Source organism: Pelodiscus sinensis, chromosome 29 (assembly GCF_049634645.1).
Source record: "Pelodiscus sinensis isolate JC-2024 chromosome 29, ASM4963464v1, whole genome shotgun sequence".
NCBI lineage: Eukaryota > Metazoa > Chordata > Testudines > Trionychidae > Pelodiscus > Pelodiscus sinensis.
The window spans coordinates 13,730,621-13,757,596 of NC_134739.1; the positions used below are offsets into that span (position 1 = coordinate 13,730,621).

Genomic DNA, 26,976 nt, shown 5'->3' on the forward strand with positions numbered 1-26,976 from the left:
TGGCGGACCCGATTCCTCAGTTCTATTTCCAGCTCTGCCATTGGCTCTCACTGTAGTTGGCCGTATTAAGGCCTCTGGGGAGGGGCAGTTTCGAGGCCTCTGGGGTGGTAGTTGGCGGTATTTACGGCCCCGAGATGAAAGCTGGCAGTTTTGAGGCACCCAGGGTAGTAGTTGGCGGTTTCGAGGTCCCCAAGATGGCAGTTGGCGGTTTCCAGGCTCCTAGGGTAGTAACTGGCAGTTTCCAGGCCCCCAGGGTAGTAACTGGGGGTTTCCAGGCTCCTAGGGTAGTAACTGGCAGTTTCCAGGCCCCTAGGGTAGTAACTGGGGGTTTCCAGGCTCCTAGGGTAGTAACTGGCAGTTTCCAGGCCCCCAGGGTAGTAATTGGCGGTTTCGAGGGCCCTGGGGTGGTAATTGGCGGTTTCCAGGCCCCTAGGGTAGTAACTGGGGGTTTCGAGGGCCCTGGGGTGGTAATTGGCGGTTTCCAGGCCCCCAGGGTAGTAATTGGCGGTTTCGAGGGCCCCGGGTGGTAGTTGGTGGTTTCAAGGCCCCCCAGTGGCCTGGCCGAATGGTGTCACAAGAGGGCTCCAACAGGGGGCCAGGCACTGGTGCCTGATGGCCGGGTCGAGCCTACACTCTCTCCAGGCCGGGCTTCTAGGGCGTAGGCCGGAGGGAGCCGGGAATCGCCATGGCAACAGCATGGGAAAGGCGTCGTAGTGGATCCGCAGAAGGTGATTGGTCACTGATGCCGTCATTCAAGCTGCCGGGGGGCGGGCGTACGTGTGCGTCTGCGGAGCGGCGAGATCCGCTATCGCGATTGGCCGGCCTTGCCGTCACTCACTCTGACGCGAGCTCGCTGTTGTTCTCTGTCTAATTGGCGCCGCGCTCCGTCACTGAAGCGGCTTTGGGAGCGGGCGGGGTGGGCTGGGCTTGCTGCTTTCCGATTGGGTAGCTCAGTTGCCACTCTCCAGCCCCTGAGGGCGGGCGGAACGCCTCGCCCGGTGATTTGGCGACCGACCTGTCAGTTCCACTGTCCTCGGCGGCGGATTGGCGGGATGCCGCACGGGGGCGGGCTCAGGCCCGCGGTGCAGGGAAGAGGCTGTTGGAGCTGAGCGTGTGGGGCCGGCCGGCCGGCGGTGGCTGCCTGCGGGGCCGGAAGCCTCGTGGCTGAGGAGCGCGCGGAGCGGGTACCGGAGAGAGACCGGGCGCTGAGAGGGGGGAGAGGGAGAGACAGGGGAGCGGGGAGGGGCAGAGTGGGGGGGCTAGGCGGGGGGAGGGGTAGAGTGGGGGGAGGGGGGCAGAGTGGGGGGGGCTAGGCGGGGGGAGGGGCAGAGTGGGGGGAGGGGAGCAGAGTGGGGGGCTAGGCGGGGGGAGGGGAGCAGAGTGGGGGGCTAGGCGGGGGGTGGGGAGCAGAGTGGGGGGCTAGGCGGGGGGAGGGGCAGAGTGGGGGGAGGGGAGCAGAGTGGGGGGCTAGGCGGGGGCAGGGGGCTAGGCGGGGGGAGGGGAGCAGAGTGGGGGGCTAGGCGGGGGGAGGGGGGCTGGGAGGGGGGCAGAGTGGGGGGCTAGGCGGGGGGAGGGGGGCAGAGTGGGGGGCTAGGCGGGGGGAGGGGAGCAGAGTGGGGGAGGCAGGGATAAGTGCAGGGTGAGGTTGAAGAGGAAGTGAGGGGTGGGGGGAGGAGGGAGCCGGGTGTAGTGGGTAGCTGGGGGTAAGGGAGAGTTGGGGTGAAGACAGGTGGGAGGTATGTATTTGAGTGTGTGTGCATATGGGAAAATTGGAGCTTAAGGGGAGACTAGCATTTGGGGGGCTATAGGAAGATTCTCCTCTACCCACCCCTCTGCTGGTTCACATCTCCTGTGAAATGTGGGTAAAAGGTTTAGGGAGGAGGATTGAAAGCCCAAGAATAGTGTTGGGGGGGAAGTTCCCTTCCACCCCATAGATTCCAAATGGGAAGTGCGAGGGAGGGTGTTTACCCTAATGGGTTTGAGGGACGGGGTTGTCTTGGGGTTCAGACAACGGGTGGGAGGTGAATTAGAGAGTGTAGGAGATTAAGGGGCATGCAGGACATGATGTACAGTAGAATAGAATTTAAGCAGTGATATTTTTGGGGTGGATGGGACGAAAGGGACTTAACAGACTGTACAGTGGATGGGTTTTTAGCAACTGGCACCCCATTGTGCTATTTAAATAATAGCGGGCAGCCCCCTATCTTCTCATGCATTTTGCAGTAGTGTTCAGCACTGGGGGAATTCCTGTTGTTCCCATGAGGATTGGGGTGCTCTTTGGGAAGATGTAGAGAGGATCAAATTGTTTGAGGAAATGAAAAGCACAGTGATCTAGATGCTGGAATTAAAGGTTTGGGAGGAATCTAAAACTTGGTGGGCAGGGACTCCTTGTTCCTTTCAATTTCTGAGTGACTACATCATAAAAAGTTTCCCAGTACAAAAGGAAATAGTTTGGCTGCTGGATTAATTGAGATCTGACAAGTGAGAGAGTTGATAAATTAGAAAATTGGTCTGTAATTATATGTAGGCTCGTTAGAAGTAGATTTTTATCCATGAACATCAGTACATATTGAGTTTTCTGTATACACACAAACTGATGAGAAAATATTTCCATCAATGATAATCAACAGACAGTTTGTGAAAATGTATTACTTTGATTTAAGGATATTGACTTTGCATATTTTGGCATGTGATGTTGATAATTTGGGTTTTAATGTTTATTAAGCATTAACTTTGTTTTGAATCTCAACTTCCACTGTCATTAAATAATTATCTGGCCTGCATAATTTTCCATAACTGTAAAAATTTAAATGATTAAAAATTGAAAAAAATGCTAAAAATACAATTGATGTTGAAATTGTAAAAGAAGAATTCTGCCCAACCTAAGTATTGGTTGACTCTTAACAAATGAGGTAGGCGGGAAGGAATTGAAATTGTGCTTGTTTTGCTTTGAGGGGTTACTTAGTTGCGGATAACAACAGAAGGGACAGCTGAGATTTGGGGATTAGGGGTTACTTTAAACACTCCTCCCACTCTTGCCAATATTGGGAGTTTGAGAACAGAAATCCATCCACAAACAGTGCTCAGAAGCTGTTGAGTCCACACCTGGCAACCTTTGAAACCTATAAAAAAACAGGGACACTGGGTGGAGGTGAAAAATAGGGATGTACCCTGTGACATCCTCAAAATACATTGAAGTGGGACAGGTGTTTGAAAGAACAGATGGTGGAGGAGGGGTGTAAATTTCACTGCAAAATTGCACTCTCCTCAATTGGGACGCTTGGTGTGTGGTGAATTGCCCAGGAAGGTCACATTGTGGAATAAATGCATCATAAGCATGTTTTGTTTTGTTTCTTTAAAGCTCCTTTGTGAGTGGTGGCAGGCAGAGGAGAAAGGACTGCATAGGCAGGTAGCGAGCCCTGGGGTTGCTTACATTTGCTTGTGCAGTGGTCACGGCCGCTTATTTGCTGCATAAAGCCCTGATTGGAAGCTCACTGAAAACTGGAGTGAAAGGGAGTCAGAGCTGAATTCCTGCTTCAGAGAGTGGAAGCTGACGCACCAGCCTAAGAATAGAGCAGAGAGGGGAACTCGTACAACATTAACTCAAAAGATAGCCCCTGTTTTGTGGATATTTCATCAGCAAGCCATTCTTTGGAGGGCAGTCGATTTTATTTTGTACATGGCTTATATACAGCGGTGAAACTGATGCTTCCCAGTATAGCAACTGCATGTGTAATGTGTAGGGTGATGTCTCGTCAGCGTCTTATCGTGTTTGTTCTGTGGTTCTATTTCAGCTTCTGATGAAACCACAGCCAGGACTGGAGGAGTCGCTGAACCCTTCCTTGCTCCAAATCTTTGACTCTTCAAGCTTCCTTCAGGAAGCTTCTCAAACCCAGAGGAGAGGGAGAAGCAGCAGCTACTTGTGCTAGAGAACACACCCTGCTCTGGAAGCAGAGTGGTGAATCAGGAAGGCGAGAGGAAGTGACTGCATGTGGACTTTTGAGACAGTAAGTCACATGGGTTTATATGTAACCTCGTGGACTGTTATCAAACAGCAATAGCTCTGAAGAGGAGGGGAGCGTGCTGGAGAGGGACTTTGTTTACTGGGGTATAAGTTCTTTCCTCTGGAGAGTGTAGATAGGTAATTTGGCTCTCCCGAGTAACCTGATTTTGGAACAATTGGGGGATTAAAAAAGAGAACCTAAAACTGAAGCTTTGAATTTTTCTAAAACTTTCCCTCTTGGTGAATGAGGATACTTTGAGCTCTCGGTTTTTGCTGTGTTTCCCCACCCATGTTTGTTTTTTTTCCTCTTCCAGAAATGCTTTCTCTGAAGAAATATTTCACTGAAGGGCTCATTCAATTCACCATTCTACTCAGCTTGATAGGTGTTCGTGTGGACGTGGATACCTACCTGAACTCGCAGCTTCCCCCTCTGAGGGAAATCATTCTGGGCCAGAGCTCTGCTTACACCCAGACGCAGTTCCACAACCTGCGGAACACCTTGGACGGATATGGCATCCATCCAAAAAGTGTAGACCTGGACTATTACTTCACAGCCCGCAGGCTCCTCAACCAGGTGAGGGCCCTGGACAGGTTCCAGGTGCCCACCACCGAAGTAAATGCCTGGTTGGTGCATAGAGACCCGGAGGGTTCTGTGTCCAATGCCCAGCCCAGCCCAGCCATCACCCTTGAGAATGGCAGTGGCCTGCAAGATGGGACCAATCCTGACAATGGCATGAGGGAGAGCGGAGCTGAGCAAGGATTTGGTGAAGAATTGGAAGACCTAGGAGCAGTGGCTCCTCCAGTGAATGGAGACTTGACCAAAGAGGTAGGCAGCACCTTTTAGGAAAGATGTGTTCCAAAGAAAGGGAACGGTTGGAGTGTGACGTTGTGTGTGCGTACCTTCTGCAATGCCCACTGAAAGCGGGTGTGCTCTGCACTTCTGAATAGCCGATTCCCTAGGAATCGATGAGCTGCATGGCACTGGACTGAATAGTGAGGTTGGATGTTCTGGAGGGGGGCGGGGCTGTGTCTTGGTCTGCAGTCGGGTGGCTAGTCAGTAATTCAGTTTGAGTGGAGATTTGCATTTATGGGAATGAGACAATAGCACCTTCTGTCGATTTCCCAGTATTGGGTAACAGCCCCTGAGTCATGTGGGTGGTAGATTACTTGGCTCTGGAGTTTGTCCAAATAATGTTTACAGCTTGGTTGTCAACATAGAGTGGGGAGGAGAGTGAATTGGAAAATGGCTTTTTTTTCCCATCCAAATGTATTCTCTTAGTTGCTATGACACAGCCATGTGTTTGACTCCTCAGCAGCTGCTACGCTGTTTCCATTAGCGTTCTTTGTCAAGGCACATTCTGGCTTTGCTTCCCCGTGGCTGTATTGTATTGCTTCTAGTGATGAATTCCGGTGGAAAATGTTGGCATGGATGTTACAGCCTCTCTCCTAAACTGCTGCCGCTTGGACAACCTATTATAGATGGTGGAGAGTAGGCATAGGGAGGTTCAAACCGTCCTGATCCTTAATCCTGTGGTGAAGCTTAGGGGCAGCTCTTTGCAATCAGAAGCAGGGGAATTCTGTGGACAGCTGTTGAGGCTGTCCTGAGCTTCTGTCATGGGACTTCAGCACAGCTCCAGGCAGGGAATAGCATAAATGTCTCTGATGTGAAAGTGTTCACCCAGGAGAGGAAAGTGGTACATCCTGCTTCAGATCTGGTACTATGCAGTGTGTCCCTGGAAACCTGCATGGAGCAACTTACCTGAGTGTGAGCCCCTTCCCCTGCCCACTAGAAAGGGCTCCTGCTGTGGGTAAGACCAAAGGCTAAGAGACCTAAGTCCGGCAGTATTACCTAGTGTTTAGAGCAGGGCACTGAGGCCTGGTCTACACTACACTCCCATCAATCTAAGCCAGGGGTCCCCAACGTGGTGCCCGCGGGCGCCATGGCGCCCGCCGGGGGATTTCTGTGCGCCCGCTGAAACATCTGGGCTGGCCCCACCCCCGGTGCGCGGCACATGCATGGTGCCGGCTCCAGGCGCGGGACGCATGGGCGGCCCCTCCCCATGGCGCGCGGCACATGCGCAGGGCCGGCCTGGGGCGCGTGGGCGGCCCCAAGGGCACATGTGCTGTGCCGGCCTTGGGCGCGTGGCTCGTGGGCAGCCCCGGGCGCGCGGCACATGCGCAGTGCTGACCCTGGGCGCATGGCTCGTGGGTGGCCCCGCCCCCGGGTGCGCGGCGCATGCGTGGCCCCACCCCCGTGTACCCGGCACGTGAGTGGCTCTGTCCCTGGGTGCCCGGCAGCCACGCAACGTTGGGGACCACTGATCTAAGCTATGCAACTTGCCAGAGGATGTGGTGAAGGCTAGGACTTTAACAGGGCTCAAAAAAGAGCTAGATAGATTCATGGAGGTTAGGTCCATCAATGGCTAGTAGCCAGGATGGGTAGGAATGGTGTCCCTGGCCTCTGTTTGTCTGGAAACAGGAGACCGGGGAGGGATCACGTGAGGATTCCTGTTGTGTTCCCTCCCTCTGGGGCATCTGGCGTTGGCCACTGTCGGCAGACAGGACACTGGGCTGGATGGACCTTTGGTCTGACCCAGTCTTGCCGTTCTTATGTAATTTAGACTGACTTACCGCCATGTCTTCCATGCAGTAAAGGTGGAAGCTGATGCTCTTATTTTCCTGTTGGAGTGCTGGGGTTGATAAGAGAGTGCTCGGAGGTTGATTTATCACGTCTAAACAGACGCAATAAATTGACCGCCCGTGGATCGATTGCTGAGACGAGCCCTGAGAGTAAGAGATGCTTTGTATTTTCAGTTGTTACGTTCTGTGTGATCCTGGACAAGTAAATAATTTATGATAAAGCTTCCATCTGAGGATCTCAAAACACTTGACACACATGTTCAGAAATCTAGCTTCTTATCAGTCGCGTGAGAGAGGTGTATCATAGCCCCTATTTACAATTGGGAACTGCGGCATTGAAGAAGTGACTTGCCCATGGTCAACACAGTCTGTGACAGAGTTGAGAGAGAAATTCAGATCTCGCTCCCATCCTGTGGCTTCACCACAAGGCCATCCTTCCCTGTACCTGGGGTGATTCCCTTTTAGAATGGGGGTAATGTACCTGGAGATTTTTTGATGCCACATTCTATGTAAATATAAAGAGTGTGTGTGTGTGTGTGTGTGTGGCGGGGGTGGGGTGTATTTAGGAAGCTGGCGTTAGAGGAGGTTATAGGAAGAATCCTACAGCTGATTAGTGTGGCTTGTAGGTTGGTATCATTGCTGGTTTCTTGATGCCTAACCTTTTCTTTGTTTTCTACATAGTCTAGTGCATGTTTTCTCCCCACATCTGTTCCATTTTTCACTAAGAATCCTGATTCACACCTCAGTTTTTCTTTACAACTGTACCCAGAAGATGCTCTGTGACTTTCTTTAGGACCCTGTTCTTTCCCAGTTTTCCCCACCCCGACTCCCCATTTATGTTCAGCACCGATGACTTGCAGTGCTAGGAAATCCTGCCTCCCAACCCATCCGCTCCAGGTGAGCATGCATTTCGTACCTCCCTCTGTCCCCCAAATGATGCACAAGTCAGTACATGTGGCTGATGTGAAGCTACAAACAAACCATGGAGGCTTGATACTGAGCATTATCTAAGGGATCGTTTTTCTCTGGAGCCTTGCACCTCATTCAGCTGTGTGGTCACAGAGGGACTTAAAAGCTTTTTCGGTCAGGTGTGTTTTGCTGTGCGGTTCTTGGCAGACACTGTAATTGGAATTCGCCCGAGACAGGCTGGCGGTTTGACTCTCCTGCTGATATCCTGTGGGAAGCAGACAGTACAATGGCGTTAGGCAGCCAGTTGTGAGGGGAGGGGAGAGACTTTTCCCAGATCTTCTCCCGACACTTAAAATGTTGCCAGACTATTCAGATTGGATGGTGCAGAGCAGATCTTGCTGCAGGGGAAGTGCCTTGTATCGTGGGGCTGGCGCTCGCTCTGCGATATGCTGCAAGACTCTCTCTGTTTCATCGTTCTGATTAGCTTTGAAGACGATTCTGTCTTGGAACTTGACTTACAGTCCTGTTCCATGAACGTTCTGCTAGTGGCATATCCTGGGGTGGGTTCTGTTTGGGAGCATCCCGTTGTTTTGCTGTTGTAGCATCCCAAGGGCAGTGTGTTTTACCTGAGTGTCTCTTGTAGAGGTGTTTCTTCTTCCTTCAGTGCAGCATTGGAGAGGGAATTGGTTTCCTGTTGACTGGTCTTTGGAAATACTGGCCCTGTGGATTACGGTGTCCCTATAACATTTCCACAACAAGAGGATAAAAATACCCAGCAATTGGAACATGTGATGAGCTGCTGGTGTGGGGTATTATCCCAGTATGACAAAGCCCCCCTCCACCCAGTACTCTGGGAACAGGGTATTAGCACGCGGGTAAGATCTTCTTACACTTGGCTGTCTGTATAAAGCAGACTTGTTTACAGTCAGCTCCTAAGGGAGGGCAACCAGATAAAGTGACCAGCTGAGGACATACTGTTTCTGTTAACCTTAAAGAGGAGGGATATGGGTTCCTTCTTTTTTGGGTTGAGGGGATTTAGGTGTCTGCTTGGGCTCCTGGGAGGCGCAGTGTTAGATAGGGAGAGCCCACCTTTATTCAGAGCTTTCTTTTAAGTATTGAAATAGCATTTACTGCTTGCAAAGTGTTTGTCAATGTCCGAACTGACAGGTAACTGGCCATTGCCCATCTGTGTCATGAGGCTAAAGGCCTCTGTCCGTTTCGTGAAAGTGCTTTAAGATCTGTGGATGCAAAATCCAGTTTCCGTGCCAAGTATTGTCACTGTGCACAGATGGTGAAACCAGGGCACAGAGCGGCTCAGCGCATTGCTGCGGGACGCTGGGCAAGCCAGAGGTGGAGCTGGCAATGTAATGAAGGTCTCCTAACTCTGTCCTGAGTTCTAACTTGCTGCGAGACTGTAAACAGCATCTGCTTTCGGAGCGGGCTCTTCTGAGAGGCCTCCAAGTCATGGCGTGTTTGGCAGGGAAAGGCAGAGACTGTAGTTAATGAGGGTTAGCTCTGCCATAGGGGTGGACTGACTCTATAGGTGCTCCGGGACTGGAGCTTGGTGGAATGGGGCTGGGGCGGGAGTTTGAGGGAAGGGATGGGGTGGGGGTGGAGTCTAGGATGAGAGGGAACTTGCCCCCCCCCCCCCGGGGGGGGAAAGTCGGTGCCATGAGCTTTGATGTAGCGTGCAATCCAGATGTTATGACCTGGATCAGATAAGATCAGTAAATGGATATTTCACAATGAGTGCTTTGGGAGTGCAAGGGCTTTCCATGGGACTCCACAAGGAGTCAGGCTATATCCCTGTACATAAAGCTGGGGGGGGTGCACTGTGGTAGCTGAAGGATGTAGCAGAAACAGAGGAGAGCCAGACCCAGGGCTGGGTCACACTCCCTGCTCTGGGCGCTGGGACCAGGTATGTAGGGTCCATCAATGGCTATTAGCCAGGGTGGGCAGGGATGGTGGCCCTCCCCGCTTCCAGCAAACAGAGGCTAATGGGCGACAGGGGAGGTCGCCCTGTTCTGTTCACTCCCTCTGGGGCACCTGGCACTGGCCGCTGTGGGCAGATGAGACACAGGGCTAGAGCTGGTCTGGCCCAGTGTGGCCGTTCTTATTTGGCTGAGATGCCCTTTTGTCATAATGGCAATGCTGTTACCTGGCATGCCAGGCTGCAATACCCAGAGTAGGGTGCTGGGCCTTGCCCTGTGGGGTGCAGGAATATCTCGGGCTGGAGGTGAGTGCAGAGTATGCCCCATCTCAAGCCCGGAAGCTACCACTCCTGGGATGAGTGTGGGGTCGCTCCGTCTCCAGCCTTTCCCCTCAGGCCGAGCTTAATGTTGTGATGCTGGGGTGGAGGGTTCTGTCATGCTTGGTCAGTGCTCCCTCCAGCCCCCAGGGTACTTTTGCTCTCGCAGAGCAGTCACTGAACCTGTGTGACTTATGACACTTACTAGAATGGCTCTGACTTTTTTTTTTAATTAAATGCTGAGACACGCCTGCAGCTCTACCCATAGTGCAAGAACCAGGAGATAGGCAGTGAAACTGAACAGCAGCAGATCAAAAGCTAATAACAGTTTACACAACACACAATTAATTTGTGGAACTCACTGCCCCGAGAGATCATGGAGGCCAAAACTTAGCAAGACTCAAACACAGGATTAGATTTATATATAGAAAAGGAGAGAGCATCACAGTTGTTAGGCCAAAAGAAATACACTGCTTTATATCAACTAGGGGTCCGGGTCCCTGTGGAATCACGTCAGCTCATCTAGATATTTGCCTAGTTTTACAGCAGGCTCCGTAAACACACTAGCAAAATCAGTACAAACTACCATTTCATGCAGCCAGTGACTTGTTTATGCTGCTCTGGATACCATAGACAAATGTCAGTACAGTATTTGTAGTCTGGATTGGTCTATAATGTTAAAAATGAGAGTCAGTCATTTTTCAGTCAGTGTGCTGTGAGACTTTTGTATCAAGTCTGATTTTGGAAGCAAGTGGCTTTAAGTGAGGTGAAACTTGCGGTGGGGGCGGGAGCGGCACACGACAGGCTACAGTAGTCTAGAAGAGTCGAGCGTGGAAAGGATAAACGCCTCTAGCTTCATGGCATATGCCAGACACCAAGGGGCAGGCAGAAACTTCTTTTGTGGGCAGCTTACTCCGTTTGGAGGCCTCCGCCTTCCTGAAGAATCTGTTACTGGCCACCCCTGCGCTAGAGAGATGGCTCACTGGCCTGGTGGGTATAACCGTTCCTGTTTCTAATTCGCTCGCTCTCCGGCTGCTGGTCCATGACTGACTCAGTGGCCAAGCTCACGCTCGTATCCGGCATGCAGATACGATGTGCAGATCCTCCCCTCTGCCAGTGACATCACCGCACATGTGCAGACGGCACGGTCTCCCTGTCTCTGGCTGTGACCTATTTTCCCCCCTCCGGTAGGGGAGGCCGGCTGCCCATTTCCTAGTGAGTGCTGGTCTTGCAGGACGTGGGGCCCTGTGGCACCAAAGCTGGGGCCCTTCCCCTGCCCCGCAGAAATGGCAATAGCCAGGAGGAGCTCCCTGTGCGACAGCGAGGAGCCGAGCTGCTGGTAACTTCTAGGGAGCATGTAAAGGACCCTGGCAAAGGTCCCATGCAGCCCAGGGCCCCTTGATGGTGGCCAGTAGATGCTGTAAGTGTCCCTGGAGAGGGAGGAGGGTGGGGAGAGATCCCTCTGATGGTTCACTCCCTTCTCCCCCTGGGGCTGGAACTAAGGCTGCTGGGGGAGGGGGTTTGCAGCACCCCAGGCTTGGTTCAGTGGCTCTCAGCACCCCCCCCCAGTGTTCCAGCCCCCCTGCCTCTCCCCAGCCCACTGCACCATTCCAGGGAGCGGTGGGTGGGGCACCTCAAGGAGACACAGCCCCAGCAGCTGAGCACAAGGGGGGGGGGAGGGCTCCTCGCTGCAGCTTCCAGAGCGACCTGGGGGCGGAGCTGGGCTCTCGCCGCAGCCTAGGTGACGAGCACAGGGGGCGGAGACTGGCTCCCACTGCATCCTCCGCGGTGACCCGGGGCACGGGATTGGCTCTCGCCGCAGCCTAGGTAACAAGCGGAGGGAGGAGACTGGCTCCCTCCGCATCCTCAGCGGTGACCTGGGGGAGGGGATTGGCTCTGGCTGCAGCCTAGGTAACCGGCAGGCGGGGGGGGGGAGGGGGTTCAGTCGCGCTGCAGCCTCCGTGTTGAGCATGGGGTGGGGATTCCATCTCCTGCAGCCTCGGCTCGGAGCAGGGGGTGGGGACTGGGTCTAACTCCTGCCTAAGCAACAAGCCGGGCAGATTATTGGATCTCCGGCTCGGGGAAGGAGGAGGGGGCGGAGGGCTGGCTGGCCGGCTGAAGCACAGCACCTGTGGATCACATGTCGTTAGGGGGCTTCCAAACAACCCGGGGTCCAGCCTGCCAAAGCCAGCTCAGTTACCGAACTCGGAGATGTCTGTGCGGCATCACGCCCGGGTCTCTCAGCTCTGCCTTCCTGGAATTCGCCCCACATAGACCATGATCTGCATGGACAGCTCCATGAGCAGCAGCTGGGGACATGAAAAAGGTATCCCTCGCCTTAACTCTTGCATTGCCCCAGCGTCGCACGCTGCTCCGGGCGAGGCAGACATGGTGGGGAGAGACCTAGGAAGTCTGGCTCAGGATGGGAGTGGGGGTCATCTGAGAGGGTCCTTGGGGAGGCTGATGTGGTGGTGACATTTGGGCTGGTCTTTGGAGAAAGGGGGTGGGGGATGGTCCCTCGGTAGCATTGGGATGCTGTCCCTCAGTACATACATGGTGTCTGGTAACATTGGCCTCGCAAGCCGCTGGTACCTCGGGCGTCTGGTTGGTCCCTGGAGTCGGAGGGGGGCAGTCTGGTTTTCTCTGGTCCATTTTTGTAAGTCCAAAATGTGATGGCCTCTGTAGGGAGGGGGAGAATCGTTAAGGGGCAGCCGTGGAGAGGGATGCTAAGGACTCCCCAGTAAACTGTGCAGTATGCGACTGCCGTCATTTTTCACTAAACCAAACCACTGGGCTGTGGTGGGGGGGATGCAAGCTGGGGAGGAATCTGCCCTGCCCAGGGTTAGGTGTTAACTCCAGGGGAGGGCCTGGGGGCTCCGAGTCCTACTCACAGGCCCCTGCGGGTGGAGCCAGCATGGGTTTCTGCGTCGGTGTGGGCTGGCATTGGAGGGAGGGGTTTGTGGGTAGCAGTGGCTGTGAAGAGATTCCTGACGTTATGGGGTTAGGGACCTGGAGTTTGGGGTCGGGCTTCCGCTGATGCTAGGGAGCAGGTGGGTGGCGACAGGCGTGTCCCAGTACGCTCAGGGACACAGATTCTTTGCATGGCTGTAGCGGGAGGGGACCTGACCGAGTTCCCAGAAGGGGCTTAAAGGAGCGGCAGAGCGGGGGCTTTCTGTGGGAAGGGGCTGGGCAGGGCTGGCATCTCCGTGGTGAGCAGGCAGCGGGGAGCTCAAGTTGCATCAGGTGGCTGGGAATGCAGGGTTTTTCCTCTCCAGTGCTCTCCACCCCTTTATGCAAATGGGAAGAATGGCACCATAGGCTGATGCAAGCTCCTCCGTGGAGCAGCAATCCTGCCTGACAATTGGCCCTCGCCAGCCGGGCAGCCCAGCGCTGTTAAAGCTGCAGGCTCCTTTTGCCTGACTTGGGAGGAGCCCACGGGGAGCAGGGAGGAGACAGCGGAAGTCGCTTTCCAATGGAGTTCTGTTCTCTCTCCAGCCTGGCTCCTTTGCACACTGTTTAGAGACCTAGCAGGGCAGAATGACCATTGGCTCTTGTGCAAAGCCGGCGTGGCCGCTGGCCTCTGTGCAGGGCAGGAGTGAAGGACTGGGCTGTGGAGTGAGTGATGATGGAGGCGGGGGGATGTGAAAGAAACTGCTGCGGAAGGTGCTCCGGGAGGGGGGGACGGGCCCTTGTGCCACATGTGGGTGGGAGTGGTGTGGGAGGGCTCGCTGTGGTGGAGCGGCAGCGTTGCGGGGTGGGCTGGGAGGGGTGTTGGCCAGGGGAGGTTGACTTTGTGCTGCAGCACTTGGGGGACAAGGGGAGACGAGGGTCTTCCCTCCATGGTGGGGTGTAGATGGATCCACTGAGTGCTGAAGGAAAATCTTATGTGTCTTTCAGGACATCGATTTGATTGACATCCTGTGGAGACAGGATATTGATCTGGGCGCTGGGCGAGAGATTTTTGACTACAGCCATCGCCAGAAGGAGAGCGACGTGGACAAAGAACCGAGCGATGGGAGGGAGCCTGGGGACAGCTGGAGGAGCGGCGGGAATGAGACGGTGGAGAGAAACGTGCTAGTTGATGGAGAGACGGGGGAGAGTTTCCCTGCACAGGTAACAGCCTCCCGAGCAGGGCTGTACTGCAGTGTTCTGGGATGTCTGCCGTTGGGCAGGGGAAGGGCACGAACCATCCGCTGGCAGGCTCTTAGGAGCGGCACTGAGTGGTGTCCCTTCTTCCTTCCATTCTGGCTGATGGCAATGGCCATAGAGCCAAGAAAAGGCAGGAAGACCCCCCCCCCCCCCCCAATTTGCATGGCATTGTGGGATGTTGGAGGACAGTATGACACCCAGCCTAGAGAGAACTTCGGAACACAGAGGCGAATTAGGGGAAAAACCAGGAAGTTGTTGGCACCCTGATTGTCTGCTGCCGGGAAGCAGGCTGGAGGCTCCAGGGTCACTACCACAGAACAGGACATGCACCGTTGGCTAGCTTCAGAAAGCTGTGGCAGGTGCTGTCTGGCTAGGAGGATGCAACTTGAGGCCAAAGTGCTGGAGGCTCTGGTTATCTGGACTCTCTCTGAAGAACGTGCTAAGCCCCTGGGACTCTGATGTCCTTGGTTCAGAAACACCTCCCCCCCCCCCCTTTCGGGAGATTCCCGCCCTTCAGTAAACTCTGCTGAAATGATTTGTTGTCCCAGGTGGCGGGCGTGGAGGATCAGACGGCCCTGTCGCTGGAGGAGTGCCTTAGGCTGCTGGAAGCCAGCTTCCCGTTCGGGGAGAACTCGGAGGTGAGTGGGAAGGTGGAAACCCCTTCTCCACTCGTCACTCAAGTGTCACCACCCAGAGCCCGTTCTTAGTGCTGAGTTGGGATTTGATGCCTTTTGCCTCCCATTTAAGACTGCACCTGAGACCATGAAACAGGCAGCAGATTGGGTTAATTGTCTAAGAAAGCTCAGGCACAGCTCGTGGGAAGCAGCCAATGGGGAAGATGGTCACAATTAATTAAGGGTTTCTGAGTCTGTTTCTAATTAGTTTGCAGTGAACTGTAGGAGAAATTCAGACTAGAGCTAGCTGCTGCTAAAGACCCGCTCAAGGCGTCCCTGACCTGCCTCTCCTCGGCAGACCAGATGTGGCTGACAGTTGCTTTGTGTTTAGTTTCCAGCTGCAGATGCCTCCCACCTAAACGAAGCTGTGCCTAGTGGAAGCGTCTCTCCAGCTCTCCAGAACGGCCTCCTGTCTCCTCTGCTGACCGAGACTGAGTCCCCGTTCGACCTGGAGCAGCAGTGGCAGGACCTTATGTCTATAATGGAAATGCAGGTTTGTTCTTGTCCTTGCTAATGGTTCTGCTGTGGCTACTTGTCTGCTCTCCATTGCCCCCTTTTCTTCCTCCAGTGGGTTCCCGAAGCAGGACCGATGGAGGGGCACACGTGTGTGTCTTGGGCACTCCATGCGTGGGTGCGGATCAGGCTTGCTGTTGGAAAGGCGCCATGCGTACGCCCCAGCGTAGTGTCTCTTCCCCTTTGTGCCCGCTGGTGTCTAAGGCACATGCTGAGTGGCTCTTTAGGTGAGGGTGAGACCTGCTGCGTGGTGTTCCCAGCTCAGGCTGCTGTGGCTGCTGCTAGCTGCTTAGCACAGCCATCAGACCGCTGAGTCCTAGGGCACAGTGGTAGTTTGGGGTTAGTCACTGCCACCGCGGCGGTGGGCCCTTTTCAAACTGCATCTTGTGTTTGGAGCAGAGGGGAATTCCTGCTGGTTGGCAACAGGAATCTTAACTCTGCCAGGCCCTGCGAACGTCACGAGCGTGCTGGAAGTCGCTCCTTCCATGAGCTCTGCAAACTCTTCTCTCTGCTGCCTCTGGCGGTGGCAGTGCGAGGAGGCCATGGGGGAGGACGGTCCCTGAGACTGGATCGTTTGCTGACCTGCTTCTAATCTTTCAGGCTATGGAAGTGAGCAACACGGACACTGAAATCCTGTACAATGGCACAAATGGAGACCCGCTGGCTGCTAACTACAGTCTCGCGCCGAGCACTCCCATCCATCAGAACGTCAGCCTGCATCAGGCATCTCTGGGGAGCTGCGCACAGGACCTGTCCTCCCTCTTCAGCTCGGAGATCGAGAGCCCCTCCGTGGCTAGCAGCTCAGCCCTGCTCCAGCTGGCTCCGGACAACTCCACTGGCCTCAACACCACCTTCGGAGCGACCAACCTGAGTGGGATCTTCTTCCCTCCACAGCTGAACAGCACAGGCAACGAGACCACGGGCCCTGGCCTGCCTGACCCCTTGGGAGGTCTTCTAGACGAAGCCATGCTTGATGAGATCAGCTTGATGGACCTGGCGATTGAAGAAGGTTTCAACCCAGTGCAAGCCTCTCAGCTCGAAGAAGAGTTTGATTCTGACTCAGGGCTTTCTCTGGACTCTAGCCATAGTCCTGCTTCTTTCAGTAGCTCAGAAGCCTCCTCTTCCTCCTCCTCCTCCTCCTCTTCCTCTTCCTCCTCTTCTTCCTCTTTTTCCGAGGAAGGCGCCGTCGGCTATAGCTCAGACTCTGAAAATGTGGACTTTGAAGAAACAGAAGGGGCAGTTGGATACCAGCCGGAGTACAGCAAGTTCTGCCGCATGAGCTATCAAGACCCGTCCGAGTTACGCTACTTGCCTTACCTTGAGCATGTTGGTCACAACCACACCTATAACATGGCACCTGGCGCGCAGGACCCTGACGAGCCCCACCTGCCAGCTGTAGCGAAGAAGAGCAGCAAGGAGAAGCAATCTGACTTCCTGGACAAACAGATGAGCCGGGACGAGCATCGAGCGAGGGCCATGAAGATCCCTTTCACCAATGAGAAGATCATAAACCTGCCAGTGGAGGAGTTCAATGAGCTTCTCTCCAAGTACCAGCTGAGTGAGGCACAGCTGAGCTTGATCCGGGACATCAGGAGGAGGGGCAAGAATAAGATGGCTGCCCAGAACTGCCGCAAGAGGAAACTGGACACCATCCTGAACCTGGAACGGGACGTGGAAGACTTGCAGAGGGACAAATCCAAACTGCTCAGGGAGAAGGTGGAATTTCTCAAGTCCCTTCGCCAGATGAAACAGAAGGTGCAAAACTTGTACCAGGAAGTGTTTGGGCGCCTGCGTGATGAGAACGGCCGGCCCTACTCTCCAAATCAGTACTCCCTCCAATATGCCAACGATGGCAGTGTGCTCTTGATCCCTCGCCCCTTGGCCGACCAGCAGGCCAGGCGGCAGGAGAGAAAGCAGAAAGACAGGAGGAAGTGAGCCGGGGGAGGAGGAGGGCGCTCACTAAAGTTAGGAACTGGAGAAGGGCCGAGCCTGGAAGTACTAGAGGAACTTTCATGCCTTCTTATCCAATATATCTTCTCAAACATGACTGCTGCCGGTCAGTGTATAGGGAGAGACTGCTGCACATGGAGGGTGCAGGACCTGCACAGTGAGTTTCTGATGGCTCCCATCAGGGAGTGACCAGGGAGCAACAGACAGTGAACTGGGCAAGCCCAGCTCCCTCTACGGCCTGGGATCCTTTGAGTCTGGGGAATAAGCTGGCATCCTTGGTGGTGAGAATCTGCAGAAGACGGAGAAACTACTGCTTAGGGACTGGCTTCAAGAGATTTAAGCAAATGAGCTTAAAACAAAGTTATAGGAGAGAGACTTTTCTGAACTTCCAAAGTTCTGTGACTTCAGGTAGTCGTTTTTTTTTTTTTTTTTTTTTTTCTTTCTTTCCCTGAACCAGTTTTGACATTGGTGTGTGATAAAACCTGATTTAATTCCAGATTAACCAACTTCCCCCTTCCTAGATCAGACCAGTGCATACATGAAAACACATGCGGGGGTGACATTCATTAACTCTTTCCGGTCTGAGGATCCTTAGATGGGGCGAGGAGAGATGGGAGCTCTTACCTTGAGGCGCTGCGAAGGTCTGCGGCCTGAGGAGGGTGAGCAGCGGTGGGGTAGGTGGGCCTGGAAAGGGTTAATAGAACCACTGTGATGGATCCCCCATGAAACTCGAGCGTGTCACTGCCAATGAGCCAGCATCGTGGCGTTAGCCAACATGGCAAGCACCGTCTCCTTCCACAGACTGGCCAGGGAACCCGTTGGGTGGGGGGACTTGGGTCTAAAGCTGGTCTGCAGTCCGTTCCTTTCCGGCTGCAGGAGTCTGAGGAGCTGGCTGCTGGATGGCTTGAAAGGAGACGTGGGGTTGGGCGTCGCAATCCCGGTGGGCATATCGCACAATAAGGGGAGCAGATGGTTCCTACCCCAGAAGTGGGCTTGTCATTATAGAACTAGACATCTGTTCGGATTCCTGTTTCTTAACCACGCTTTGTGTTTCGGGCGCGTTCCCAGTAGGCTGTAGAGTGCTTGTGCGCAGTGAGAGAAGCCCCAGTGTTCAGAGCTGCTCAGTGTAACCGTGTGAACACATGATAAGATTCTCTTCTGTCCCTAGGTGTTGGTCTGACGTCCTTTGTTTTAAGAAAGGGGGGGCGGGTAGTGCCTTGATTGCTGCTAGTCTTGGTCCCTGAGGCCAAGGCAATCCTAGAAGCTGTATTTACAATATAGCACAGCTGGGCGTGTACTGACTTTTACCAGCAACTGACAAGCAAAATGGCTTTCCCAGCCAGTCCTGTGCGTGTCCTATGGGGTGAGGGCGGAGCACTGACTGGAGAATGTGCATCCTATGGAGAACATGGGATCTGCAGCGCAAGGAAGCTGGCGATGAGACGCGAGAGCAAAGGTCTGCTGTTGGCAGCCTGGAGAGCTCCGATTGCACACGACAGCCCCGCAAAAGGAGGCGGGCTTGGTCTAAAATGCGTATTTCAGGCTATCTTCAAAGCCGAGCTGCGGGCGCTTGGGTAGTATATTCACTGTGCCATGGTCCCATGCTGGACAGCAGGAGATGGACTAGCTAGGACTAAGCAGGTCGCTTCCATCTTTAACTTCCGTGAGTCAATGGCTTTACTTTCTTATATGCATGAGATGAAGCACAAGTAGTGGAGAGGTGGTTCGGGTGCAGGGGGGTCGGAATGGAGCCTTGAGTGAATGTCTTAAATTATTTTCCTCTTAGAAGATTTATTTTGATGCTCTGTGACCTGTCAGGGAGAGAAGAGATTGTGTGAGCACAGGACAAATAAAACGGCTTATTCACTGTATGTCCATTTGTTTCACGGAGTCTTTTTTTTTCTTGCTAGCAGAAGGGACGCTAAACTAGTAATGATCCTGATGGGTAGTTTCTTGTATAGAGTAACAGCCCTGCCTGCATCGAATGACTCCTCCTTGGGTAGAGACGTTCTGGGTTTGCCTCTTGAGCTTTAACGGGGCCTAACCATTGTAAGTCTCTGCTATTGACTTCTGTCGTCAGAAGGCCCTTTCTGGCCTCTGGCGAGCAGAGGGAGCAAGGCGAGCTGCCTTTGACGAGAGGGCAGGAGCTATCGGAGCGTGTGCTTCCATCGCTGTAGGTTCAGACTCTGAGAACTTCAAATGTCCTTGGTCTCAAAGGGCTGGCACGCTACACTGGCATCCCCTCCAGCACAGAGATGCTCCCGACTGGAGTGAACTGAATTTTGACATCGGTGGAGTAGAGCTACCGACCGTGTTAGTGGGCTAAAAGGTTTCAGGCCTAGTGATTGGGGGGGGGGGGGGGGGGGCGTGTTCTTGCCTGGGACCGCCTAAGAAAATCCTGCATGAATGAGGGAGCAGGGATGCTCTGGAAAACAGCAGCTACTTCTGTATTTCCATCCTCTCCCTAGTGAAAAGCAGCCACTGAGACGAGCTTCCTTTCCTGCCGCACCTGCCAGAATCGTCCCCCTCTCCCTCTGCAGAGGGTGCCGTGGCTTGGGAGAGCCTGTATTTGCGCGTGGGCCTGCTGGCCAGCTCTCCGCACCAGCCGTGCGCTTCTAGCACAAAGAAAGGCAGGGCTCTACGTAGGAATGCAACGCACCCTGCAGCTCCCCTAGGAGCCAGTCCCTGAATGGAAGTTGCAGCCACTTTGTGCATTGGGGAGGCTAACTCGGGAGTGAAGAAGGACTCGGTGGGCAGATTAGGGTCTCTTCCGGGGCAGCCTGCAGGGCTCCTGCAGCAGCACGACCCCCCCGCTCAGGCGTGGTCAGACAGGGGCCATGTAGAAAATGTCGGGGGTTCTGCGTGGCTGCTGAGAGTCGCATGTGATGGCAATGCTTGGTCTTCCTCCTGCTGCAGTAATTCTCTGGAAAGCTCCTCCATCCAAGAGCCTGCGGCACGGAAGAGGAGTAGGAGAGAGGTTCTTGCCAGTTGAGTCAGAACCAAAGTCCTGCTGGAGGCTTAAACGAGACGCAGCGGGAACGTGAGTATGACGCTGCGGGGAGCGGGCACCCTGGTTGCTGCTGGGCTGGAGCTCGCAGTCCGTGATGTGGGCTCCCAAAGGGAATAGCCTCGTGCCGCTTACTTTGACCTGTCAACCCAGAGGGCAAAGCACAGGCCTAGGCCGGGACTCAGCTACTCCTGGCGCGTCACGAATAGAAACCAGGAATCCCCCTGGAGCGGGGTCCAGTCTCAAGGGCCCTCCCCCAGTGAGGAGCTACTGCGTCGGACAAATACACGAGTAGGAGTGAAGGCCAAAGGGCTAACCTGAAGGAGCGGGATGGGGACACCGAGCACAGCGCCCCCTGCCCCTTGAAAGTATCGAGGGAGCCGGCGATCGCCTCCTGGAGGAACTCTGCCCGGATGCGTGAGGGACAGAAATAGGCCCTGCAGCCGCAGGTCCTGCCCTCAGCCAACTTTAACTCCCTGGTCTTCAAAATGGCCACCGCCAGGAGGAGGTTCTGCCACTTTGTGGGGCCACGGACGGGGTGCGCGGAAATCAAGAGGCGAGGGGAACGTGCACAGGAGCCGGGGGAGGGGCTGTCCTGCTTCCTGGGAGGCAGCTAAAGCCCCCAAGGAACCTCCATTACTACTGCGCCTGCCGTGCGTTGGAGGGAGGCGCCGCTCTTCTGCTCCCAGGCCCCCCCGTTCTCAGCAGCCAGCGCCTGAGAGCTCGTCCCCTGGGTCAGGACGCGGTGTACCCGCCACACTGCAACTGGCTCCTCAAGAGGCTCGTGTGAGGCAGGCTGGAGCAACTGTTCAGGGAAGGAAAACGAAAGTGGCAGCCGGGGCCTCGGCCAGCGTGGAAGAGCCTCGTTCCCACCTCTGCGAGGGGCTAGCTCTCCGTGAGGCCTGCGTCCTGTTGCCAAGTGAAGTCAAGGAGCCTCGGGAAGTCGGGGCGCTAGGGCCGGAGCTGCTGCGGAGTTTTCCAAAGCACCTCGCTTACCCCTCCCTCTTTGGGTTTATTCTTGTTCCCTTTTGGCCCAGGGCCCGGGGGTGGTTGCCAGGCTGAGCGTGGGTTTGTCTCATGCCGCTGTCATTGGCAGACAGTGCGTGTCTGCCCATTTGCTGCCTTTCCGGCAAGCTAATATTCGCTGCAGCAGCGAGGGCCTTCCCGCTCAGTCCAGGGGCTTACCCCTCCCTCTCCAAGGGGAATGCCGGGTGAGCGGGATCTGCTGCTGCACGCTGGGGTAGGTGCACTGACACAACAGAGCTGTCAGCTGCCACTCTGGCCTCTGCGGTAGACCTGCCCCAAGGAGCTGCCACTCTAAACGAGACACAGGCAACAAGAAAGTGTTCGGAGCGCCTTGGCCGGGGTCCCAAGCCCTGGAGTGGACGTAGAAAGTGAACACGCCCTGAGGTCCAGCTCCATGCTGTGAGCAGCCGCCTGTCCATCCTTCAACGGCGAGCGGAGCAGGAGAAAAGGGGCCCTGACCCAGGCTGTTGTGGGTTTTCCCTTCCCTCTCCAGAGCTGAGCTGCTCCTAGGCTGGAAGCTTTGCATGGAGTTGCTCTCAGGCAATCCTGTTGCGTTTACCGGCCGAGTAGGGCTTGGCCTGCTGTAAGCTCCAGACTGCTCCCCTCCTGCACTTCTACTTCCCTCCTTTCTCTCCTCTCGCCCCTGGATCCCACAGGACTTTACAGACAGGCGCTCCCCTGGCTTACAGATGTGGAACCAGGGCTACCCGCGCAGGAATACGCCTGAACGCGAACGCTGGCTAAAAACCACCTAAGTGACATTGGACCTTAGCTTCCCTGGAAAGTCCATGGACCTCCACCTGCTCACCCTGTTTCTAAAACCCCCCGGTACTTAGGAATGTAAAGTGCACTCCAGGGCTGTGTCTACATTGGCATGATCTTGCGCAAATACTCTTTAACGCAAGAGAGCATCTACACTCGCATGTGCCTTTGCGCAAGAGCATCCGTGCCACTGTAGACGCTCTCTTGCGCAAGAAAGCTCTGGTGGCCATTTTAACCATCGGAAGAAATTCATGTTGCCCGTCTACACTGGCCTCTTGCACAAGAACAGCTGCGCAAAAGGGCTTATTCCTGAGCAGGAGCATCATAGTTCTTGCGCACGAAGCCCTGATTTCACACATTAGAACGTCAGTGCTCTTGCGCAAGAACTCCCCGCCAGTGTAGACAGGCAGCATGTTTTTGCGCAAAAGCGGCCGCTTTGGTGCAAGATCGTGCCAATGTAGACACAGCCCAGCAGTTTCCTCCTGGTTAAGAGAAAATAAATGGCTCTTAATGGGACCACCATGGGCCAAAACGCTAGATTCAAAATTGAGGCCATTAAGTGAATGCTCTTCGTGAATGCCCTCCCTGAAACCAGTATGAGTGAAAGGGTGAGGAACATCCTTCTGCGCTGCAACTCACCCGGAGCAGCTGCGAGACGTAGGAAAGGAAACCTGCTGTAAGGAACAGCAAAGTAGCAGGGTGCACAAACTAGTTTTTCAAAAAATGTGATTCAATTCTGCTAGGAAAGCCCAGGTAAGGCAGCATGCTTAAATCTCTAGGGATGTAAAATCCCGTTTAATTGGCTAACTGGCTAAACACATTGGCTGTGTCTAGACTGGCAAGTTTTTCCGCAAAAGCAGCCGTTTTTGCGGAAAAACTTGCCAGCCGTCCACACTAGCCGCTTGAATTTGCGCAAGAACACTGATGATCTCATGTAAGATTGTCAGTGTTCTTCTGCAAATACTATGCTGCTCCTGTTCGGGGGAAAAGCCAGTGTAGACAGCTCAGTACTGTTTTGCGCAAAAAAGCCCCGATGGCGAAAATGGCGATGGGCTTTCTTGCGCAAAACCACGTCTAGACTGGCACGAATGCTTTTCCGCAAAAAGTGCTTTTGTGGAAAAGCGTCCGTGCCAATCTAGACGCTCTTTTCCGCAAATGCTTTTAACGGAAAAACTTTTCCGTTAAAAGCATTTGCGGAAAATGTCAGTCTAGATGTAGCCATTGTTTAACCAGTTAACTAATTAAGGGGGGGGTTGCTCCAGTTGGCCAGAAGCAGCCCCCCTCACTGCCCGTGGGGGGGGGGAAGGAGGGAGCTACTCCAGTGCCAACAGTTAGCCTTAATGGGTAAGCCTACCTCCCTAAGGTAAACCTTCCCCAGCCCTCCTCCCAACCATCAGGAAGGGTCATGCCACATGTGCTGTAGCTCCTACTGTGGCTTTAGATGTAGGGGTCAGCGTTCCCTGCACTGTTTTGTATCCAGGTCTCTGTAGATGCTGTTCATGCTTAAGGCAGAATAGGCTCTTTAAAGCCAGTGACTCTCCAGCCGGCTTTGGAAGCCATGCAGTGGCTGGAAGCTTCCAAAATTATCCCACTAGATAGCAGCGGTGATCAGGCGCCTGAAATAGCTTTGGCAGTTTCTCTTTGTCAATGTTACTGTCCCCTGGGCTAATACTGCTTGGCATGGTCTCAAAATGGGTGTCACTCATCTGGTATCTAGTCAATGGTGCACAGAGGGCAGTGGCACCCTGGAAACATTAGTGGTTTTACATCATTTTCCCCTCCTTCTCCCTGTTGGTGTGAAAGACTCACCAGTCTCAGCCTGCTCCTGCAAGTGCTGATGTTAAAGTGAAGCCTGTGGAAGTTAGGCCCTTTGGCCTTTATCCTGGTAGGATGGGCCCGATTATAAAGGGGAGGGAAACCATGAAACTGACCCCAACCAGTCTGCTGATAATGAGGAAAGATGGTGACAAAGTTGCAGTGCTCAAAGCTCCTTTACTCCAGCTAAAAACTGCACCGTGACAAGGACCTTTCTGCAGGGGATCTCAAAGCTCACACAGTTAAAGGCTGGGCAGGAGAGGAATATTTTCTCCTTTTTTGTGTTAAAGGGCAGCTAGTCAATTTCCTGGTGGCCACAGAGCAAGGGGAGAGAACCCAGGTCTGTGTCTCACCCCTGATCACGCTTTTCATTTCCTGCCCATTTCCAGCGGAATGGAGTGGGGAAGGAATCCGTTCCAACACGGTCGTCTCCACCTTTGTGTCTGAAATTCAAGCTTGTGAGAGTGAGTCAGAATTTCTCAGCTGCCCATCTGGCAGGCCCCAGCTGCAAGTGGGAAAAAAAACCCCACTGCTGCCTCAAAAGCCATGCAGTTTGAAAGCAGCAAGTCAGAGAGGAAAATTAGCCTGACACAGCCATTTGCATCTGGGCTGCCTGCCCAAGGCTGTCAGGTCTCACTTAAGAGGCCACGGTCTGGCTGCCCAATGCCAACCGGATGTAGCAGGGAAGGAGCTTGAACAGCTACCTACAGGGCTGCCTCCATGCCGTTCACTAATCAGGTGACATGGAGGCAGGAAGTTCTCGGCTGTCGATTTGGACCTCAGCAAGAGCGGTGCTGGAATGTCATTTCTAACAGTTATCAGGCTGTTATTCACCACCGGGGTCAGCCAGTTCAGTGTTAACAGTCTCATTAAGCACCTGACAAGAGGGCGTGCAGGCTCTGGGGAAAGGGCTGGAATGGGAGACAGCCAAGGACATGCCCCTCGGCCATGGATATCGGTCAAACCGGACAGTCTACGGGAAAGAATTAATGGACAGCCGAAACGGCACCACCAACACCGGTGGGAGAACGCTGTAACTGGCCGGGCACTCATGAAGCTCAGCGTCACTGTGTCTCAGGCCAATTCCACAAGCCAACTACACAGGGAAGTGTTGGAACTGAACTTCCTTTAGAAGCGTGGGAGCTGTCACAAAGGTCTGACTATAGACACTGCCTGGCTAGCACAGGGCCTTCCGCATCCTAATGGCTTAAGGACCCATTGTGGAGTTGGTTAAGAACAATTTGCACCTTCTCTAGCAGATTCTTGTAACTTGAACACTAGTTTTTCCCCTCCCCATTTATTTTTGGATCTGGACTTTTAATACTCCAGTCATCTGAAGTGGGTTGTGCCCACGAAAGCTCACGATCCCATCTCCATGTTTTGTTAATTTTTAAAGTACTGATAGACTGTGTTGTCTTTTAAGTTTGACTAAGGAAAGAGTTACTGCTCTCCTGTGAGCACGCCCTGCTCCTAGCAGTGCTGGGAACAGATCCTAGAGCACCAATGCCTGGTCCTGCCCTGTTCCAGCCACTGGATGCAGCTTCCTTCAAGCGCGCAGCAATAACGTTGTGCAGAGGAAAGCCAGACTGCCTGTTTGGCTCTCGACTCCACCAAAATCTCCCCTTGCCTGCTGCCATTTGTATCACCAGTCTCCTGTAGGATCCAACCCTTATGTTCAATCAGCTGGACCCAAGAGATGAATGCTGGTTTAGCATCCTCAACTGCCCCAGCAGAGACAGTAATTTTGTTGCCCTGCCGGGTAGGGTGCACTTATAACCTGGAGATTAATAAGGCTGAGACTTTTCAGCTTGGAAAAGAGGAGACGAAGGGGCAGATAGGATCTCGGTCTATAAAATCACAGCCAGGGTGGAGAAAGTGAATAAGGAAAAGTTATTGACTTGTTCCCGTAACACACAAACTAGGGGTCTACCAATGAAGTGAACAGGCAGCAGGTTTAAAACAAACCAAAGGAAGTTTTCCTACACGCAGTGCAGTGTCAACCTGTGGAACTCCCTGCCAGAGGATGTTGTGAAGACCAGGACTTCACAGAAAAGCTAGATAGCCATTGATGGAACCTAACCTCTGTGAATCTATTAACCAGGATGGGTAGAAACTGTGTCCCTAGTCACTGTTTGTCAAAAGCTGGGAATGGACCAGCTGATTAGTCCCTGGTCTGTTCGTTCCCTCTGGAGCACCTGGTATTGGCCACTGTCAGAAGACAGGATACTGGGCTAGATGGACTTTTGGTCTGACCCAGTCTGGACGCTTTTATGATTCCAACTGGCTGTGCGGTTTTATTTAAATAAGCACTGTCACTGCGTGGCTGACCCTGATTTCATTGTAAGAAGTCTGAAGGGGAAGTGGGTTTTACACATGAACACTCCTGATCTGATATATTTGTTAGTCTCCAAGTTGCCACAGGACGCCTCCGGATTTCACTGGTCACCAACTATTAGAATCTCAGTAGTTCTTTCCCAAGTACTTAGGTTTTGGAGTTAACGGTCCAGTCCAGCCTGCTGAGGCCCCTTCTTGGCAATGGCAGACCCAGCGCTGCAGCTGCGTAAGTTAGGAAGGTTTCCGAATTGACAGCAACACGTTCCCTACAATGGCACGACATCTCCGTCGGCTTAAGCAGAAAGCCCAGGTGCAGGCCGCGATGCAGAGCCCTCGCCTCGTGTTCCGTCTGGCAACATTCTGTCGCTCCTACTGGGTCGGGGCAGGAATGAGTGCGGTTCTAAGGCCTGGCCTCTTTCCCTGCGACCCAAGCCCCTGGAACCATCGAGAGCTTTCTAGAAACCACTGCTGGAGGGACGACAGCTGAAGCCCCTGCATGGGATCCTAAAGTATTTTAAACAATGAAGGCTGCCCCCTGCTGAGGGGAAAATACAGCCCGGGCTGCTTAAGTGACTTGCCCAAGATCAGCCACCAAGCCAGTGGCAGAGAGGGGAAGAGCACGTGAAGGTGTGATGTTATATGCACCCAGGCTTCAAGCAGGATTGGTGCAAGCCGCAGGCAGACACAGTGCTCGCTAGCCAGGGATTACTCGCACCACGGCTCGGCTCTTGTAGCGGTGAGCCTAGAACACTGGACTCTGAAGCTAGCACTGGACACTAACCTCCCGGATACTTCACTTGCTCTCCTCAGCTGGGAAGTCAAAATAAAGCGGCTGCTGTCTGCTCTGGCCCTGCCTCTCTTGCCATCTAGTTCACAAATGCCCAGACCTGTGACTCATGCTGCACCACGATCCGTCCCGTTGAGTAGACAACCACCACGACACATT

At 53.9% G+C, this 26,976-nt stretch overlaps 1 protein-coding gene across 3 annotated transcripts; it reads left to right on the forward strand.

Annotated features, from left to right (window-relative positions):
* Positions 1-1,029: 1,029 nt before the first annotated feature.
* Positions 1,030-18,957, forward strand: NFE2L1 (NFE2 like bZIP transcription factor 1). Of its 3 annotated transcripts, XM_006120471.4 has the most exons (7): positions 1,030-1,184; positions 3,795-4,007; positions 4,318-4,829; positions 13,698-13,913; positions 14,498-14,587; positions 14,955-15,116; positions 15,737-18,957. In XM_006120471.4, exons 3-7 carry the CDS (start codon positions 4,320-4,322, stop codon positions 17,069-17,071), a joined length of 2,313 nt encoding a protein of 770 aa, XP_006120533.1. In that variant the 5' UTR covers positions 1,030-1,184; positions 3,795-4,007; positions 4,318-4,319; the 3' UTR covers positions 17,072-18,957. The 3 variants fall into 3 exon arrangements, with proteins under 3 accessions (XP_006120533.1, XP_075767561.1, XP_075767562.1); XM_075911446.1 differs by lacking the exons at positions 1,030-1,184; positions 3,795-4,007 and adding an exon at positions 4,056-4,141; XM_075911447.1 differs by lacking the exons at positions 1,030-1,184; positions 3,795-4,007; positions 4,318-4,829 and adding an exon at positions 13,183-13,415.
* Positions 18,958-26,976: the final 8,019 nt, after the last annotated feature.